The sequence below is a fragment of the Neophocaena asiaeorientalis genome, unplaced genomic scaffold (assembly GCF_003031525.2).
Source record: "Neophocaena asiaeorientalis asiaeorientalis breed wild unplaced genomic scaffold, Neophocaena_asiaeorientalis_V1.1 scaffold547, whole genome shotgun sequence".
NCBI classification, from domain to species: domain Eukaryota; kingdom Metazoa; phylum Chordata; class Mammalia; order Artiodactyla; family Phocoenidae; genus Neophocaena; species Neophocaena asiaeorientalis.
Genome location: NW_020185330.1, coordinates 1,552,991 through 1,572,952, shown reverse-complemented (window position 1 = coordinate 1,572,952; position 19,962 = coordinate 1,552,991). Strand labels below are relative to the sequence as shown.

Sequence of the window (19,962 nt, the reverse complement as noted above, 5' to 3'; positions counted from 1 at the left end):
ATGGAAGGAATGTGGCCCTACTGGGAGAGGACTCTTGGAAGCTTGTTCCTGGTTTCCTCTGGACCTTACTCCATGTGTCGTTTCCCTTTGCTGATTTTACCCTACCCATGAACTGTAACAAACTGTAACCATGAGTATAACAACTCTAAGTCCTTCTAGCAAGTCACTGAGGCTGAGGGTGGTCTTAGGGATCATCAACAAAATGTGATGAATCCCAAGCCAGTAGTGAGGAGGACTGAGAACCAACCTGATAAATATTTCAGAATCTTCAAAAGGTTCAGGAACCAAGAGAACCAAGTACCACTGGAACTGAGAGGTGGAAGTGGCTAAAACAGGGGTAGATAAAAGCTGTTTAAGAGCAGTTAGATCCCTAAATCTCTTTCCCTAGTCCATGCCCTGAAATGCCACTTATTCATTCTGCCAGATATCTGGGTGTTTATTCTCTGAAGAGGCTATTCTGGCCTGGAGTAAGAGTTAGATGGCAGGCACAGTTGATAGTTTTGCACCATTCCAAAAACAGGGAGATTAGTAATGAACACCAAGTAAAGGGATTCTCCCATGCCCAAACCCTCTTCCCTGACTAGGTTCTCAAAGCATTGTAAACTACACCTTTATTCTCTGAAGGATTAGAATACTTTTCCCCCAGAGAAATCTGAGTGGCCCAAGAGGAAAGACCTAAGTATACCATCATCATAGGTTCCCTAACAAATTGTCCAGCCAGATCACCTAGTGTGTACATGCCTCACCCACATGCTTAGAGCTTCCACTCTTAATTATGAACAGACAGCCAAGGATAACCAGATAGCTCAAAAGTTTTCAATGAAAGATAGAGATCACAACAAACTAATAGAAAAAAGAAAATTATAGAGAAAAAACTAAACAATGTTATTGTTAATAGAATCAGAGAGATAAAATATTGCATTCATGAAACAAAAACAAGATGCTGTTAATAAAAAAAAGTCAGAGGGGAAAAAAAAGAGCTTACAGAAATTAAACAAGTTAGTAGAAATTAAAATGTCAAGAGAAGGGCTAGAAGTTGGGGGAATCTCCCTAAAAAAAGTAGAGACAAAACACAGATGAAAAATAGGAGAGAAGAGGTAAGAAAAAGATCTGTTTGGATGTCCAACATCCAAATGTTCGGAGTTCCAGAAGGAGAGAACAGAAACAAAGGAGGGGAGAAAATAAATGAAAAATTCAAGAATGTTTCCCCAAACTAAAGGATACATGTGACTAAATTAAAAGGGCATGTTCAATGCCCAGCAAAATGGATAGAAAACAGATCCATGTGAAGAGACATCATTTCAGAACACTAGGGTCAAAGAAAAATCTAATAGTTTTCAGTAAAGAAAAAAACAATTCACATAGAAAGGATCAAGAATCAGAATGGCTTTCAAGCTTCAATAACAACACCGGAAGTGGAGCAACACCTTAAAAATCCTCAGGGAAAATTATCTCCAACCTAGAATTCTATAAACTATCAATTAAATATGACAGTAGAGCAAAAAATATTTGACATGAAAAGCCTCCAGAAATTGCTCACCAAGCACCCTTCCTCAAGAAGGCTCTAGAGGATTACTTCACTGAAAAGTATGCAGCAAAGGATTAACTCAGCAGGCCTGAGTTGTCTAAACCCTGCACATTCCACAGAAAGATCTGGCTCTTGCCTAGCTCTTGGAAGATATTTCTGAATCCTTGGAATATCTTGCCTGATAAGAATATCTTTGTTTACCTGGGGCCTTGGGCCATACCAAATAATTTATGCTAACAATGTGATTTATGGTGGCCATGTGACCACCATAATAATTTATGCTAACGTGTGATTAATGTGACCCAGGACATTTGGTATCATTTTGACCTTTGAAGAGGTTGGAGACTGAGTAATTAAAGTCTGCCAGGGAGATGCTCCTTGCCTATCTGGCTGATCCCCAATAAAAAACCTGGACAGCATGTCTCAGGTAAGCTCTCCTGGTTGGCAATACTTCATAGGTGTTGTCACATATTGTTGCTAGGAGAATAAGCACTGTCCGTAAGACTCTGCTGGGATAGGACAACTGGAAACTTGTCCCAGCTTCTCCTGGACTAAGAGAAACCTTAGAGATTTAATTCAATAACTTAATTTTATAAATAAAGCTGCACTTTAGAGATTAAGTGGATTGTCTAGGAATACACAGGAAATTGAAAGGATTAAAACCCAGGTGTCCTGACTCCTAATTCAAGGCTCATAGGGATCCTGGTTTTCTTTGATACATTTGTACATTTAGATCTTTGATGGTACATAGTTCAAGTTAATTCCTTCATTTTTAGGGTGACAAATACTGCTTTATTAATAGTAGTGTCATATATATGTCACTGCAACTATTTGTTAGCTGCTCAAGATCTGAAGAATTAACATGCCCAAGAAAAATATATTCAGAAACCAAATGATCAGTTTAGTAAAATATAATGATCTAGAAGCAGTTTAACACCTTCATTTTGTGTTATTTTTCAGACTATCAAGTACTTTTACCATACCCTTTACTTAACTAGAAGTGTATATATCTCCCCAACCGCGGCACAAACCCGTGTCCCCCGCATCAGCAGGCGGACTCTCAACCACTGCGCCACCAGGGAAGCCCTTAGAAGTATATTTTTTAAAAAGCATAAATAACTATTTTTTCAGGAATGAAGTATTAATTTTATAAGGAGGAAAATTTGTGAGCTTTCATTATTGAAAATCACCCTGAAAAATAACAGGTTACTATGGATTGCTCATTAGTTTACTATGCACAGCTCTGAAGAAAATTTAACATATGTTAAGGAATATAAAGAATTTATTTCTGAACTAAGAGTCTCATACATTATGGATTTAGAATTGTTAGGAAATTAATCTAAATTGTATTTGGGCTGAAACTGTGCTATCCTTTAAAAAGTTTTTCCAACACAAAATCCCCCATTGTATATTACTGATTTTCATAAAACCTTTCATGCTTTTCAAACTAGGAAGATAGCAGAATTGCTTTTTGTAAAGATAAAGACAGAGAGCCAGAGTCATTGGAGAATATCGTTCTGACAGATAATGGTGGGGAAAAAAAGGGCAGAATGTATCAGAAGTAATAGAATATCCCAAGGGAGAAAAAGGCAGAAGGAACACTGCTTGCTTTCTTTCCATCTAGATTTCTTAAGAACAATAACAGTTTGAACATAATCAGTGGTGATGATCATTCACATTAGCTTAAAACCTGCTAATTCCACGGTATGACAGAAAAGTTCCCTAGAGTACACAGTATCACCTCAAACCAGCCTAGGTGGCTTCATTAGCAACTGGACAAAGTCCAACACAATAGCTGAGGAAAGAGCACAAAAGTTGAAGAAAATATTACTTAAGCATTTTTATACTGAGATATTAAAGCTGAAAAAAAACTGTAGCATGTGATCAACATGCTAATGAAAAATGGCAGCTGTAACTGGATTTTTGTTAAAAGTTAGAACATACAGATTTGAAATATACAGCTACACCTTATTTCAGAAAGCAGATGATTCTAAATATTTATGTCCTAAACAAACTAAACTTTGGTTTTAACATGATATGTGTAATTTAAAAATCGGCATTCATATCTCAGAGGTAGCATTCACAGATACTGTATTAGATTTCAGAACTAGGTCATAAAGTAAGAAGAGATTTTTTAAAGAAACCCTCAAATTCTAGAAGCTTTATCAGTGTCAGACTATGAGAACTACAGGTGTCTTAGATATCACTGAGACTAACCACTTTACAAATTAAACAACTGGCCCAGAAAAGTAGTGATTTGACAAATATCAATTAGCCAAGTAGAATAGGATTTGGACCAGAACTCATATTCTCAGAATTCTAGTTCAGGACTATTGATGAAATTAAACTACTTAAACAGACTCCTCAACAAAGTTAAAATAAAAAGATAACAAGGACACTTAATTTATAGAAGTTTGTCTTTAGTTAAAACAAGTTAGATGCAAAGTTCTACTTCGCTAAGTTAGAGATTCTGATTTTATTTGTGTGGAGGAAGAGAAGGAAAAATTTCTTTTAAACTCCTTTACTTTACCATGAATTTGCCCAACCATCCAAATCATTAAGCATTGATCACACATATTAGGTGCTGAAAAGCATGCAAAATTTCCTTCAAAACAAATGTACAATAATGGCTGACCTAAAGCAATGTATATAGTACAGTAGAGCGAGGCAGACATTGATGGTATATCACAAGGGGATGTATGGTACTTTCTTTATATTTGGTCAAACTTAGAACAACATAAACTTCCCATAAATTAAGGCGTAAATTACTCAGAGTTCATTTTAACTAATGTTGATGGGTATTAAATGTAATTTAGCTTTGTTATACGGACATTATAAAGAAAATATGGTGTTGATTTGTTTTATTTCTCTAAGGAAGATAATACAGAAAAAACAAAAGGGGGAGGAGAAGGAAATACAGATTAGTAGCCTATGGGTTGGATCTGTTTCACAAAATGTTTTGTTTGGCTTAACCAGTGTTAGCCTATGGTATTTTTTTTTAAACAATACTTCAATTCCATTATTTAAAAAGTAGATTTCCTATCAAAAAAATCCAAATTTCTTTCCCTTGAAAAATCAGATGATTTGTCAATGTCATCTCACAGCTGGAACTGAATTAATGTAGTGCCCTCTTTAGATATATGCTCTCTAGTACACCATAGTCACTACCATTCCCTATTATCTCTCAGAGGGTAATATCCAGGGCCCTCTAGGCCTTTGAGTTTGGGACCCCTGTTTTAAAGGAAGCTCTTTTTGAGTGAGACACAGAGGATATAGACACAGCAATTAGGAGGCTAACTGCCATAGACTAGGCAATAATAGATAGATGGTAGTATGCACCAGGCATTGTGGATGGGAAGAAGTGAATGGACTTAAGAGATGTTAGGAGGTGACAGACAGGCTTTGGTAATGGGGTGAATGTGAGGTATGAGAGAGAAGGCAGCATCAATGACTCATAGGTTTCTGAACTATGTAAATACATGGATAGCAGTGCCAGTCACTGAAATGGGGAAGAAAAGAGGAAGGTGAGGTTTTGGGGAAAATAGGGGTAGCATGGGGAGGGAGGAGGAAAGATCCTGAGCTCAGTTGAATATGCTGGATATGGATGTGCTGAATCTGAGGGCTTCAGATATCCTTGAAGAGATGTCAAATAGGTGTAGAATATAGAAAGCGAGAGCTCAGAGTCTGTGTTAGGATCATAGATATGTGTACGTGAGTCATCTGCTTTTAAGTGGTACGATACCAAGAATGTGGATGTAATCACTTGGCAAGAGCAAGGGACCTAGGCTTAGGTCTTGAGAATCTTCAACCTCTGAGGGCAAGACAGAGGCAGATGAGTGTGAAGAGAAGCAAGCAAGGTAGTTTAAAAAAAAATCCAGGACAGTGTGCTAGCCAGTGGAAGTGTTATAGAGAAAATTATGGAGTCAATTGCTGCTGAGAGATGAACCTGGGTGAGGACTGAAAAGTGCCTAATGAACTTGTTGATAGGAAGGTCACTGTGAGCCTTAGGCAACAGCTCTTTTGGTAGAGTGATGGGGCAAAGCAGATTAGAGTGGCTGGGGAAGTGAGAAGATGGTGAGTACGTACATGGTCACCCCTGAAGAAACTGGACCATGAAAAAAAAGTATGAGGTAGCTCTTGGTTTTGTTAAGCCTCTTTATTATTATGTTTTCTATTTTATTAATCTCTACATTAATTTCCTTCTGCTTGTTTCCTTTGGGTTTATCTTTTTTTTTTAACATAAAATTGGATGCTTACTTAACTTGCTAAATTTCAGGCTCTGCTTTTCTAATGTAAACATTTGAAGTTCCAGATTTACTTCTGTGTGCCAGTTTAGCTGCTTCATATAAAGTTCTGATATATAGTATTTTTATTATCATATTCTAAGTATTTTCTAAATTTCATTGTGATTACATCCTTTACCCATGTGTTCATAAGTGTTTAAAATTTTTCTAAATAAACTTTCACACTTTATTTCTGTTACTGAATTCAAAGAGTTATTTGGGGGTGAGAGAACATAGTCTAAGAAATCCCAATTTTTTGAAATTTAATATTAATAGCTAACAATCAACACCATTTGGCAGGTACCACTCTAAAGATTTTATATGAATTATATACTTTACTCCTCATAATGATTCTATGAGGTAAGTACTATTATCATTCTCATTTTTATAAATGAGGAAATAGGCATAGAGAGGTTATGTCATTTACCCACATAACTTTATGAAGTTACACAGAGCTGCTAAGTGACGGGGCTACACTTTTTACATTCTTCCTCACTTTAGGTCTTATTCTCAGATTATATTTCAAACCTCTGCACTGTTTTTGTTTTTGCAGGGGGAATCAATTTCATTGAGGTATAATATATGTATGTGGGTGCACAATTTGATGAGTTTTGTCATACTTTTGCAACCTGTGAAACCACCATTGCAATCAAATACAGAATCTTTCCACACGCACTAAATTTCATCCTGCCCCAGGCCCCAAGCAATAGGTCATCCACTTTTTGTGACTATAGGTTAGTCTGCATTTTCTAAAATTTAATATAAATGTAATGCCATAGTGTGAGCTCATTTTTGTCTGGTTTCTTTCATTCTACATACTGATTTTTTAGATACATCCATGTTGTTTTTATCACTAGCACGTTCCTCTCTTACTGCAAAGTATACTCCTTTGTATGGATATACCATATTTTGTTTATCCCTTTGCTTTTTATGGATATTTGGGTTAATTTCAGTTTTGGGCCATTGTGAATAAAGCTACTATGAACATTCACATTCAAGTTTTTGTATGGACATATGCTTTTGTTTCTCTTGGGCCTCTAGGACTTCAACAGTTGTTTTATGGCGTTTCACTTTTCAAAAACTGTCCAACTGCTTTCCAAAGTGGTTGTAAAACTATATTCCTATCATCAGGCTATATTTTCTTATTAATACACATCTTTGGCAATACTTGGTATAACCTTTTTTTAGTCTTTCTAGTCAATATTTAATGGTATCTCATTGTTGTAATTTTCATTTTCCTGATTTCTAACGATCATGAGCATCTTTTCATGTGCTTCTTGGCCATGCATACATCTTTTGTGAAGTGTCTTAAAATATTTTGCCCATATTTATTGGATTTTCTTACTGTTGAGTTGTAAGAGTTCTTCATTTATTCTGGATACAAGTACTTTGCCAGATACATGTGCTGCAAATCATTACCTGTTTTGCAAAAAACAAGATTTTATTTTGATGAAGTCTTGTCAATTTTGGTTCATGCTTTTTGTTTCCTAAGAAATGTCTGGCTCCTACAAAGTAATGAAGATTTTCTTCTACGAGTTTTAGCTTTTACATTTAGGTCTATGATCCATAGCAAGTAGATTTCTAAGTATGGTGTGACGTAAGAATCAGTATTCATTGTTCCCCATACGGATACCCAATTATTTCAGAACCATTTATTGAAAAAAATGTTCGTTTCCTCACTCAATTACCTGGGCACCTTTGTAAAAAGTCTATTGACTATATATGTGTGGGTCTAATTCTGCATTCTCATTTCTTCTCCATTGATCTATATGTCTATCTTTTCCCTAGTATTACAGTGTCTCAATTACTATAGCTTTACAGGAAGTCTTGAAATCAGGTAGTGTGATCATCCAACTTTGGTTTTCTTTTTCAAAATTGTTTCCGCTATTCTAAATGCTTTGTATTTCTACATATATTTAAAAATAATCTTGGCAACTGCTACCAAAAAATCCTGCTAATATTTTAATTGGGATTGCATTGAATATATATATCAATTTAGGGGAGAAGTGATATCTTAAAAATAATGGGTCTTCCAGGGTATTTTTTGCCATTTACTTAGGCCTTCTTTAATTTCTCTCAGTAGTTTTGTAGTTTTCATTGTAAAGATCTTGCACATATATTGTTTATTCATAAATATTTTAACTTGGGGTGGGGCACTATCGTAAATGGAATTGTTTTAATATTTCTTTTTTCAATTGTTTTCTGCTAGTATATGAAATAGTTTTATCCTGCAAACTTCTTAAATTCACTTATTAGCTCTAGTTGATTTTCGTACGTTCATTAAAATTTTTTCTTCAATCATGTCACCTACAAATAAAGACAATTTTACTTCTTTCTTTCTAATGTTTGTCTTCTTTTCCTTACCTTGTTGCAACGGCTGAACCTCCAGCACAATGGCTAGGACGAGAAGTGAAGTACCTGCCTCTTGCATAGGGAGTAATCTTTCAGTCTTTCATCATTATTATGTTGGCTATAGGTATTTTTGTAGATGCTCTTTAGTAGATTGAGGAATTTCTGTTCTTAGTTTGCTAAAAGTTGATTTTTAAAAAAATCATGAATGGTTGTTGAATTTTGTCAAATTCTTTTTCTGTATCTATTGAGATGATATGATTTTCTCCCCTACACTGCAAATATGGTTTATTACATTGATTTTTGAATGTTAAACCAATGTTGTATTCTTGGGATAAAACATATTTGGTCATGATATGTTATCCTTTATCTATATATTTGGAGTTGATTTGTCAAGGATTTTTGAATCTACGTTCATGAGATATTTGCAATTATTTTTTTAAAAAAATGATTGAAGTATAGTTGATTTACAATGTTGTGTTAATTTCTGCTGTATAGCAAAGTGATTCAGTTATACATATATTCTTTTCCAATATGGTTTATGACAAGATATTGAATATAGTTCCCTGAAGTTATTTTTATAATTATGTTTTCTGATTTTTGTATCAGTTAGTCCTCACAATAACCCTATGGAGTATGCATTATTATTACCCATTTTTGGAAATGGGACATAGGCAGAGCCAGTAAGTGGTTGAGATGTACTCTCAGTCACTGTGTCTCACTGCCTCTAATTTGTTAAGTGTTGCTTTCATGCTCTAGTATGTTGTCAATTTCTAAAAGTGTTCCATGAAATAAAAAGAAGTTATACTCAATGACTGGCATTTTTTGTTATTTCCTTGCATGTTTTTTATATTCTTTATATTTTCTAAGAGCAGAAGTAAAACTAGAAAATTAAACAACACATTCTTGAAGAACCATTGGGTCAAGGAAGAAAGCAGAAGGGAAATTAGAAAATATCTCAAGACATTAAAAAAAATGATGTTAGTTGTAGCTTTTTTTTGTTACATTGAAGTAATTTTTTTCTATTCTTAGTTTGTTGAGTTTTTATCATGAAAGGGTGTTAAATTTTGTCAAATGCCTTTTCTGCATCTATTGTAAAGATGTGACTTATCTTTTGTTCTGTTAATGTGGTATATTACATTCATTGATTTTCTTGAACCATCCATACATCTCAGAGGTAATTCCCACTTGGTCATGGTGTATAATACTTTTAATGTGCTGTTGGATTCAGTTTGATAGTATTTTGTTGAGGACTTTTGCATCTATATTCATCAGGAATACTGGCCTGTAGTTTTCTTTTCAGGTGGTATCTTTGGCTTTAGTATCAAGGTGATGCTGGCCTCATTGAACTAGTTAGGAAGTCTTCTCTCTTCAATTTTTTTTGGAAATGTTTGAGAATAACTGACATTAACTCTTTAAATATTTGGTAGAATTCTCCAGTGAGCCATTTGGGTCTGGACGTTTCTTTATTGGGAGCTTTTTGATTATTGATTCAATCTCCATACTAGTTATAGGTCTGTTCATACTTTCTGTTTCTTCATGATTCAGTCTTGGTAGGTTGTATGTTTATGGGAATTTATCCATTTCTTCTCAGTTATTCAGCTTGTTGGTATATAACTACTTATAGTAGTCTCTTATGACCCTTTTTATTTCTGTGGCATCAGTTGTAATGTCTCTTCTTTCATTTCTGCTTTTACTTATTTTGTCTTTTTTTCTTAATTGTCTAGCTAAGAGTTTGTCAATTTTATTTAGCTTTTCAAAAAACTTAGTTTCATCAATTTTTTAAATTGTTTTTTAATTCTCTATTTTGTTTATTTCTGCTCTGATCTTTGTTATCTCCTTCCTTCTGCTAATTCTGGGCTTAATTTGTTCTTTTTTTCAGCTCCTTGAGGTGTAAAGTTAGGCTGTTCATCTAAGATCTTTCTCCTTTTCAAATGTAGGTGCTTATGGAAATCTCTCTTAGTACTGCTTTTGCTGCAACCCATAATTTGGGGAATGTTGTGTTTTCTTTTGTCAAGACATATTTTCTAATTTCCTTTTTGATTTCTTCTTTGACCCAATGGTTGTTCAACAGTGTGTTAATTTTCACATAGCTGTAAATTTTCCAGTTTTACTTCTGCTATTGAGTTTTAGTTTCATTTCACTGTAGTCAGAAAAGATACTTTGTATGATCTTAATCTTCTTAAATGTACTAAGACTTATTTTGTGACCTAATATGCATCTACCCTGGAGCAAGATCTATGTGTGCGTGAGAAGAATGTGTATTTTGCTGCTGTTGTGTGAAATGTTCTACATATGTCTGTCAGTGCCATTTGGTCCATAATGTTGCTCAAGTGCTTGGTTTCTTTATTGATCTTCTGTCTGGATGTTCTATCCGTTATTGAAAGTGGGGCATTAAAGTCTCTTACTGTTATGGTGTTACTGTCTTATTTCTCCCTTCAGTTCTGTCAATATTTGTTTTATATGTTTAGGTACTCTGATGTTGGATGCATATTTATAATTGTTATATCTACCTGGTGGATTGACCGTTTCATAATATAATAATATAATGTCCTTCTTTGCCTCTTATGACAGTTTTTGACTTAAAGTCTATTTTGTCTAACTAAAGCAACCCCTGCATTCTTTTGGTTACTATTTGCATAGTATCTTTTTCCATCCTTTTACTTTCAGTCTACGTGTACCCTTAAATTGAAAGTGAGTTTCTTGTAGACAGCATACAGTTTGGTCTTTTATATTTTTAGTCCATTCAGCAACTCTTATGTCCTTTGATTGGGGAGTTTAATCAATTTACATTTAAAGTACTTACTGGAAAGAAACTATTTATATTGCTATTTTGTTGATGTTCTTCTATTAGCTTTGTAGTTCTTTGGTCTGTTATTTCCTCTCTTGCTGTCTTCCTGTTTTAATTTTTTTCATATTGATATACTTTGATTATTTTCCATTTTAATTTTGTGTAACTTCTATAGTGTGTGCGTGGTGTATGTCCGTGTGTGTGGTTACCTTAAGGCTTACAAAAAATATCTTATGAAACAGTCTATTTAAAGCTGATAAATTCAACTGCATACAAAAACTCTACACTTGAACTTCTTCCACCCACCCTCCAACATTTTATTGTTGTCATAATTTACATCTGTTTATCTTTTAATATCTTTATAGTTATTTTAATATTTATTCTTAACTTTTATACTAGAATTAAAAGTGATTTACCCACCACCATTATAGTAATACAATATTCTGTATTTGACTATATATTCGTCTTTATCAATGAGTTTCATACTTATGCTATTGTGTTACTTTTTAGCATCATTTTGTTTCAACCTGAAGAACTCTCTTTAGCATTTCTTACAAGACAGGTCTAGTGGTGACCTTCAGCTTTTGTTTATCTGGGAAGGTCATGATCTCTCTATTTTTTGAAGGCTAGTTTTGCAGAGTATGTTATTCTTACTTGGCATTTTGTTGTTGTTTTCTCTTAGCACTTTAATAAGATTATCCTGCTCTTTTTCTGGCCTGCAAAATTTCTGCTGAAAAATTTCTTATAGTCTTGTAGGGGTTCCCCTGTGACAAGTCTCTTCCTTCTCTGCTTTCAAAATTCAAAGGCCTTTGACTTCTGATAATTTGATTATAATGTGTCTTGGTGTAGATTTCTTTGTATTCTTTTGACTTCTTGGATCTGGATGTCCATTTTCTACTCTAGTTTTGGGAATTTTTCAGTCATCATTATCATCATCATCGAATAAGCTTTCTGGTACTTTCTTCTCTGTCTCGGATTCAATGTGTATATTGATCTGTTTGATGGTGTACCATAAGTCCCTTTAGTTTTGTTCGTTCTTTTTCATTCCTTTTTCTTTTCTGACTAAATTATTTCCAATGACTTGTCTTAAAGTTCACTGATCCTTTCTCCTGTCTGATATCTAGTCCGTTGATGAACTGCTCAAGTGAATTTTTCACTTGTTTTCATGTTCTTCAGCTCCATGATTTCTGTTTTGTACTATATATATATATATTTTTGGCTGTGCTGTGTGGCTTGTGGGATCTTAGTTTCCTTACCAGCGTTTGAACCCATGCCCCCTGCAGTGGAAAAGCGAAGTCCTAACCACTGGACCGCCAGGGAATTCCCTTAACATTTTCTATCTCTGTTGAAATTTCTCATGCTTTGTTCTCTTACCTGTAGTTAGCATCTTAATGACAGTTATTTTGAATTCTCTGTCAGGTAAATTATATACCTCTGTTTCATTAGGGTTTCTGGAGATTTATCTTGCTTTGTTTGAAACATCTCTGCCTGATTCTTCATTTTTCTCAACTCTCTGCATTACTGTCTGTGCATTAGACAAAACAGGTACCTCTCCCAATCTTCATGGACTGGCCTTGGACAGCAGAACACTGTCACCAATCAACTTGTCCAGAGACTTTGGGGGCCTCTACCAACTCTTTCCCTCCTCAGGGAGTAGCAGGAAGCTGTAGTTCTGGTTTGCTCGTTCTGTGCTGAGGAAGCAGGGGAGCTATGTTGTCTGCCAGTTCAAATTGCTGTCTCCATTCTCCTCCAGGTGTCTAAACTGTACTGAACCTGTCAGAGTTCTAAGACTGGCAAGACAGAAGCCTGATCTCTGGGGAGCTCCCCAAGAAAAGCTGGGGTGCTGGACATGTGAACTAACCCCTTCCCTCCTCTAGGAGAAGCTGAGACCTAGGAGGTCTCTTCCCAATTTTATGGCACTGTGCTGGGGTCAGGGACTCTGACGAGAGTCTGTCCCAAATCTCCCTACTGGTTTTGGTGATTCTCGTTTTGTGTTCACCAGCAGTGCAGGAGCCTTTCAATTCGTTTCTGGATTTCTCACAAAGGGAATTTGTGACTTGTTGCTGATCAGTATGTTTTCAGGGGGATGGAGGGTCCATCACCATCTTGCTGATGTCACTCCCAACTTAGCTTTTATTTCACCCTTATTATTGATAGTTTTATTGTGGGTAGATTTTTGCTGGTTATTTTCTCTCAGCATTTTCAAGATGTTTCACCATCTTCTGGATTCATTAGCTGTTAATGAAATGCCAACAAAAACTAACTTTCATTCCTTTGTTGGTAATATTATCTCTAATTGTTTTAAAAACATTTTGTCTTTGGTATTTTGAGGTTTTACTCTTTGTTCATTTTCTTTTAACCTGTCTTGGGATTTTTGGGCTCTCTGAATTTGAAATTTGGCATCTTTCATAAATTTGGGAAAACTCTAAGTCATTATTAAGTAATTTCTCTGAAATTCTAATTAGATATACACTGGACCTGCTCATTATATCTTCATTCTCTCTTAATCTCTTATTTCCATCTTTTATTTCTCTGGGCTATATTCTGGGTGATTTTCTCCCTCAGATCTTTGAGCTTAATGATTTCTTTTTAGCTATTTAATCTGTTCAGTTCATTTCAGTTTCTAATTTTAATTGTATTTTTCACTTAAAAAATGACTTTTCTCCAAACGTGCCTAGTCAATTTTGATTATTCCTTTATCATATATCACCAGTGTTTACTTACTTAAATCAGATAAGTGAAAATTTTATACAACCTATCTGATCATTCTGACATCTTCAATCTTTGCAGGGAAGAGTCCCTAGAGTGATTTTTCATTATGAGCTCATGTTCTTTCAAATTTTATTTGTCAGGATTCTGGGAGTATAGTACACTCCTCAACAGATTATTTGCATTTGCTCCTTCCAGGTCCTTGAGGTTACCACCAACCCAGGATTTTTCCCCCTCTAAAATCACAGAAGTGTGATTTCAGACTTCAAACTTGTGTGGGAATAAGCTTGTTACGCATTTTCAGAGAAGACATTTCTTTCCTCAATTTGTACCTCCTTCACCCAGAGCCAAGGCAGAGACAAGCATAAATCCCACCACCAACCTCTAAGGACCTCCTTACTTATCCCATAATTCATCCACTGAAGCTGTGTGTTCCGAGAGTCCTGGCATTAAGTTGGAGCAGATGAGTTCTTTGTTTAGACCTCGCCACCAGGTATTGCCTCCTATGTCACCTCTTCAGAACCCCAGCACATTGAAATCCAGGCTTTAGGCTAGCAGGAAGCAGCTAGCAACTACCCCCAAACCCAAGACAAACATTTGTATGGTACTTTATAATTTCATATTCACTTCTTTTTTTGTGGTTTCTTGTCTCTGAGGAACTTCCTCACTTACCAGCTCAATCATTCATTGAAAGGGATTAAATGCTCTCTGTAGCATTTTAAGGCATTTCTCGGAATCTCTGTTCAGCCAGATGGCCCTGGTTTCTATTTCTATAAACTAGGAGGCGAGGGTCATGTGCTGAGTATGAAGGAGGAAAAAAGTTTGCTGGAGAGTGGAAAAGGTTTGAAATGGTGGAAAATGGGAAAGCAAGTTAAATAGTGAGCACTAAATAATAAACAGTGTTAATGGTATTCAGAAAAGTTCACAGGGAATGATCACTTGACAAGACTTTATAGCCTATGGGCTATGCAGTAGTCTCATTTCTGATACATATTATATAAGCCATAAAACCTTGGACAAATCACACCTTGTTTATATCTACCTATTTCATAGGGGTTATGAAGACAACTGTTATGAAGTGCTTTGAAAATATTAAATCACATAGAATGTAAGGCATTGTAATCAGGTCTTTGCCATGAACTGTATCGCAAACTCTTGCTTCACAGATGATCTCAGGAAAAACAGAATCAAGTTAATGGATAGAACAGTTTAGAAGATTTGGATAAAGACAGTTCATAATCACAGTTATGGATAAAAACCCAACATTGACAAAACCACGATTTCCAGTAAATAGTAACTGACTCATGATGTGAGACTTGCTTGTTCTGCAGACTTTTCTGTTTAATAGAATTTGTTGAAATCAAATTAGCAAAGCCCTAATTATCATGGGCATTTGCCATGATATAAGAATAGTTTTGCTAAGCAAAACTCTAATATATTAAAGTGGCTTCATTAGTAAGATTTTACCTGTAGTAATCAGAAGTAACTAACTAAACCAAGAAAATCTAAGAGAATCTAAGCATTCGTATCATAAGCAATCTTTTAAGCAGAAAATATAAAGATCCCAGAAGGTACACAAATAATTTACCTCACATACTCATCAAAATTAACTCTCAAATTTTAGATAGCTAAATATTTTCAAGATTTTGGCCTTTTCAAGATTGTCATTCAAAAATATATTCACCATTGTTCTATGAGATTAAAGTATGATAAAATAACTTCTTATCCTTAAGGAATTTCTATTTTAGGTGGTAGAAATACTTTTGTGAGAAATCACAGAACATTATAACAAAACCAAAGTACCTGTTAAGTTGCACTCCATGTTGTTTGACATTCCATCAATATTTGGAAGAATATATCCAATGTCAGGGACAATGATAGCATCCATGAATATAAGAGTTAAGATTCTGAATTTAATTTTCCTAGCTGTTTTGGCACTGTGATTTAGTCACTGCATTTTATCCCGATTAAGCAACTGGCACTCATTTTACAAAATTGCAAGAAAAAAATGTCACTATGGGTCTTGGAGATGAACTCATTGATTTTGGCATGCATCAACAATACTCCAAAGATAGTATACTATCAACACTCATTTTTAGTCCTTTTACTTGTTCCAATGGTAGGTAGCATGTTTTATCACATAATTTGTTTTAAAGATTGAAACCTTCTCTGTTAAACATACAGGACTGTGAACCATTCTCTGGTAAAGTACATGTTCTATTAATCATGCTGGAAAAAGTTCAATAGGTGTTTTTAACTTAGTGTACAGGTTTTTCTTTTTTTTTTTTTTTCAACTATCTGCTTCCAGGAGGTTAAGTATGGTAAATCTAATTATTTCAGAAAGGGCTACTCCCCCTCATTTGAATTCCATTCAAGTGTAGTCAACAAAAGAAATCAGGGAAGCCCTTAACTTTTTTTTTAATATAAATTTATTTTTTATTTATTTTTGGCTGTGTTGGGTCTTCGTTACTGTGCGCGGGCTTTCTCTAGTTGTGGCGAGGGGAGGCTGCTCTTCTTTGCAGTGTGCGGGCTTCTCACTGCAGTGGCTTCTTTTGTTGTGAAGCATGGGCTCTAGGCACGTGGGCTCAGTAGTTGTGGCTTGCTGGCTCTAGAGTGCAGGCTCACTAGTTGTGGCGCACGGGCTTAGTTGCTCTGCAGCATGTGGGATCTTCCCGGACCAGGGCTCGAACCTGTGTCCCCTGCACTAGCAGGGGGATTCTTAACCACTGCACCACCAGGGAAGCCCAGTCTTAACTTTTTGAAAACTTATTTTTAGAAGAACTAGCAAAATGTAGTCAAAGTAGTAATGGTTGTTTTACTAACTTTATTTTTACACTGCTCTATGGTTCTTTGTAACTAAGTCCTTAAAGTTAGGATGTTTTTAATTAGTGAGAAATGGACACAACAAATACTTTAAAGAGGTCAAAAGTAAAATGAAATTGGCATTTAATATGACAGTAAAGACAGAGTGATTTGGTAATCAAGAAGCACAACTATTTAAAACAGATATAAGGGCCTTTTGTTAAAAAAAAAGTCAAATTTTAGTTAAGTTTTGTTTTTGTCACCATGTAGACTTTCCCTATCACTTTGCTATAACACAAAGAACTCACTGGGGGGATTCTCTGCTGGCGCAGTGGTTAAGAATCCGCCTGCCAATGCAGGGGACACGGGTTTGAGCCCTGGTCTGGGAAGATCCCACATGCCGCAGAGCAACTAAGCCCGTGCGCCACAACTAGTGAGCCTGTGCTCTAGAGCCTGCAAGCCAAAACTACTGAGCCTGCGTGTCACAACTACTGAAGCCCGCGCACCTAGAGCCCGTGCTCCAGAACGAGAGGCCACCGCAATGAGAAGCCTGCGCACTGCAATGAACAGGAGCCCCCACTCGCTGCAACTAGAGAAAGTCTGGGCACAGCAACGAAGACCCAATGCAGCCAAAAATAAATAAATAAATTTATTTAAAAAAAAGAAAAAACGAACTCATTGGGAAAGCCTTATTCATTCAGAATGATCAATAAGAAGTGTGCTTCCAGTTACTTGAAATTGATATAAAAATTTGAATTCAAATACTATTTTAAATATAGATTCCTTTGGATTTTTTCTAGTGAATATGGAAATTTCTGGTTAAAATATCTCTTTTTAAACAGGTTGAAAATTTGTTCAAGTTATAGTTATGTGTCTTAAAATTGTTAATTTTACTAAAAAAAAGGGATAGACAAACAACCTACACTCTTTCTAGGAGACACTACAAAATGAAAAAAACTTTAGTTCAGCTTCTTTCCAAATTATGTTTTCTAGGGTAACAGAATCTTATTGCTTTTTAAAAAGTACATGAAACAAACAAGAGATCCATTTAACAGGAAGACTTTTAGACGTTTAAATTCTCTGTCACTAGCTTGGAATAACAGCAATCAAAAGACTGAAAACCCAATCTGGATATTGTGTAGTTTATGCCGTAGAAGTATACTTTTAGAATTTTGAGCTAAAATACAGATGCTTTTTTTCTATTGTGATAATGTTTAGTCACATTGTGTTTACCTCAGGGTGACAGGTATGACTGGTAAAGGGCACAAGGGGACCTTCTGGGGCACTGAAAATGCTGTATATTTTAATCTAGTGGTGGTAACACGAGTGTATGTAAAATTTCACCTAGCTGTATACTTAAGCTTTATGTACTTCATGTTATATTTCAAGAAAAAAGTAAAAAGAGTATTTAGCTACTTTATGAAATGCCCACCAATTATTTTACGATGAGTCATTAATATGACTTTGTTAGTCAAAAATGCATAGGGGAAAAACAAATTATCTGATACTCATGGCCTAAGGACTGCTAGTCACTCTGAGGTAAATTAACTATATCTGAAGCTAGAGCAAAGCTTTAGTGATGAGATGTCGCTGGTAGTGTATCAGAAATTGTGTCAGGAAGAATACAATCTATCAGCTTAACTATGAAGGACTGAAGTGTTATAACAGTTTAAACAACAACTAGAAGATCAGAACATCTTCAAATAAGTGACATGACTGGCATGTTTATTTGATTTATGATTACCCATGCTTTTTACTTACTGCTTCTTAATGTTTGGGTTTTTGTCATTGTATTGCTTGGACTTCCAAATGATGGGGAATTAAAGTTAAATTAGTTTTGTTGCCTATTCTGAACTGTTGTTTTTAGTGTGGTAAAAAGCTGAAGTTATGACTGTGCTTTTAAAATTATGCATTCTACTTCCTAGCTATTATGGGAGAAAAGAGTTGGTTTACGCAGGGAATATAAACACTTAATCTGCCTCAAATGTTTTTTTACTTTTGCTCAGAACTATGTTAATTCTCATCACCTCCAAAAGCCTTTGAGAGGATTAGCTGCATAGACCAATATTGTTCTATACTAGTCAGTATTAAGCATATGATGTCACCTTGTTTCCTCTCCTCCTCAAGATTTTTTTTTTGCGGGGAGGGCGGAGGGATTGTTTTTTTTTTTTTTTGGAAATTCTCAAAATACTGTGGCTTAAATACCACTAGCTGGCACACCTGATTGACAACCTTACACTCCCAAACCTGTTTGAAATGGGTTAAATACCTAAGTGCTGCAGAACAATGCAAACCAACCAGCAATTCCTCATAAAAGAGAAAGGGGGTGTGATTAGGTTCCAGCTATTAAGCAAGTTATTGAAAAAACAGTTTGGTGGTTTGTTTCTGCAATAGGCGCAGGTTAAGCTAGTATTTTCTCTCTTAATTAGCTCAAAAAAAAAAAAAAAAAAAAAGACTAGTCTATAAGAGGTAGGATAAATAGCCAAAACAAAACATGAAGCAACTGGGGCAAACACACTCGGGGCTTTACGGAGGTCTTTATACTGATCCTCGACATTGGTTATTGCTTATTAACCCCGCCGGAGAACTATCGAACGGAATCTGTGTGAGGCTTATCGAGCCCGGGGAAAGGAGATGCAGGAGAGAATAAAGCTTCTAATAAAAGAAACGCAGCAACAATAGCAGAGGAACAGCTCTGCCTGGTGACGTAATGGCTGGCAGCAGTCCAGCTTCAGCAGAGCTGCTGCTACCTCAGCATCCAACCTCTCTCAACACAGTCCAGCTTCAGCAGAGCTACCGGGGCTGCTACTTTTTGCGATGCCACTTTGTCGGTGGCACCGACACCTGGCCCTTAGAGAGCCAGGAAGCTGAACAAAGGCTGGTCCTGCTGTTTCAAGTTGTCGGAACACACACTCTCGCTCACACCCCGCAAGCCCCTCAATCGCCGAGCCGATCGGCTGCTTAAGTTTAAGACGAGAACCCTGGCGCACACACCATGCGTGCCTCGGTTTCCCCCGGGCTGCTCTCGAGTCCGCCTCTCGCGGTTCGCACCCACCCCGCACCGGTCCTCAGCCCGAGTTGAACTCGGCGGCCCCGCTCTCCCGCCCGGCCCCGCGTGCTGGTCCTCCCGCCTTACCTCCGCTAGGTAGAGGTTGAGGAGACAGAGCGTGGAGAACTGGAGACAGGAGGGGAAGCAGTAGAGCAGCCAGTGGGGGAAGAAGTGCAGGTGAGCGGGCGGCCGGAGCAGGGGCAGGGAGCCGCTGAGCGAGAAGGCGGCGGAGAAGAGGGTGGTCCTGAGCGCTGCCCACAGGAGACAGAGGAAGAGGCAGAGGCTCTGGTAACTCAGCCGCCGCTCACGGTACAGGAGCAGCCGCCACAGCTGCAGGTAGGCAAAGGCGAAGAGCGCGGCGTAGAGCAGGGCGTGCAGGATGCTCAGCGCCAACTGCACGGAGCCCGGCACCGCGGCGCCTCCGCCGCCCCCGCCGGGCGTGGAGGGCTCG

At 36.7% G+C, this 19,962-nt stretch overlaps 1 protein-coding gene across 1 annotated transcript in view; it reads right to left on the bottom strand.

Annotated features, from left to right (window-relative positions):
* The window catches only part of GPR137C (G protein-coupled receptor 137C), a 54,214-nt gene that overhangs the window by 31,166 nt on the left and 3,086 nt on the right, over window positions 1-19,962 (bottom strand). Inside the window, exon 5 of the mRNA XM_024734758.1 lies at window positions 19,599-19,962. Within this exon, the coding sequence (XP_024590526.1) occupies window positions 19,599-19,962 (364 nt within the window). The remainder of the gene's footprint in view (window positions 1-19,598) is intronic.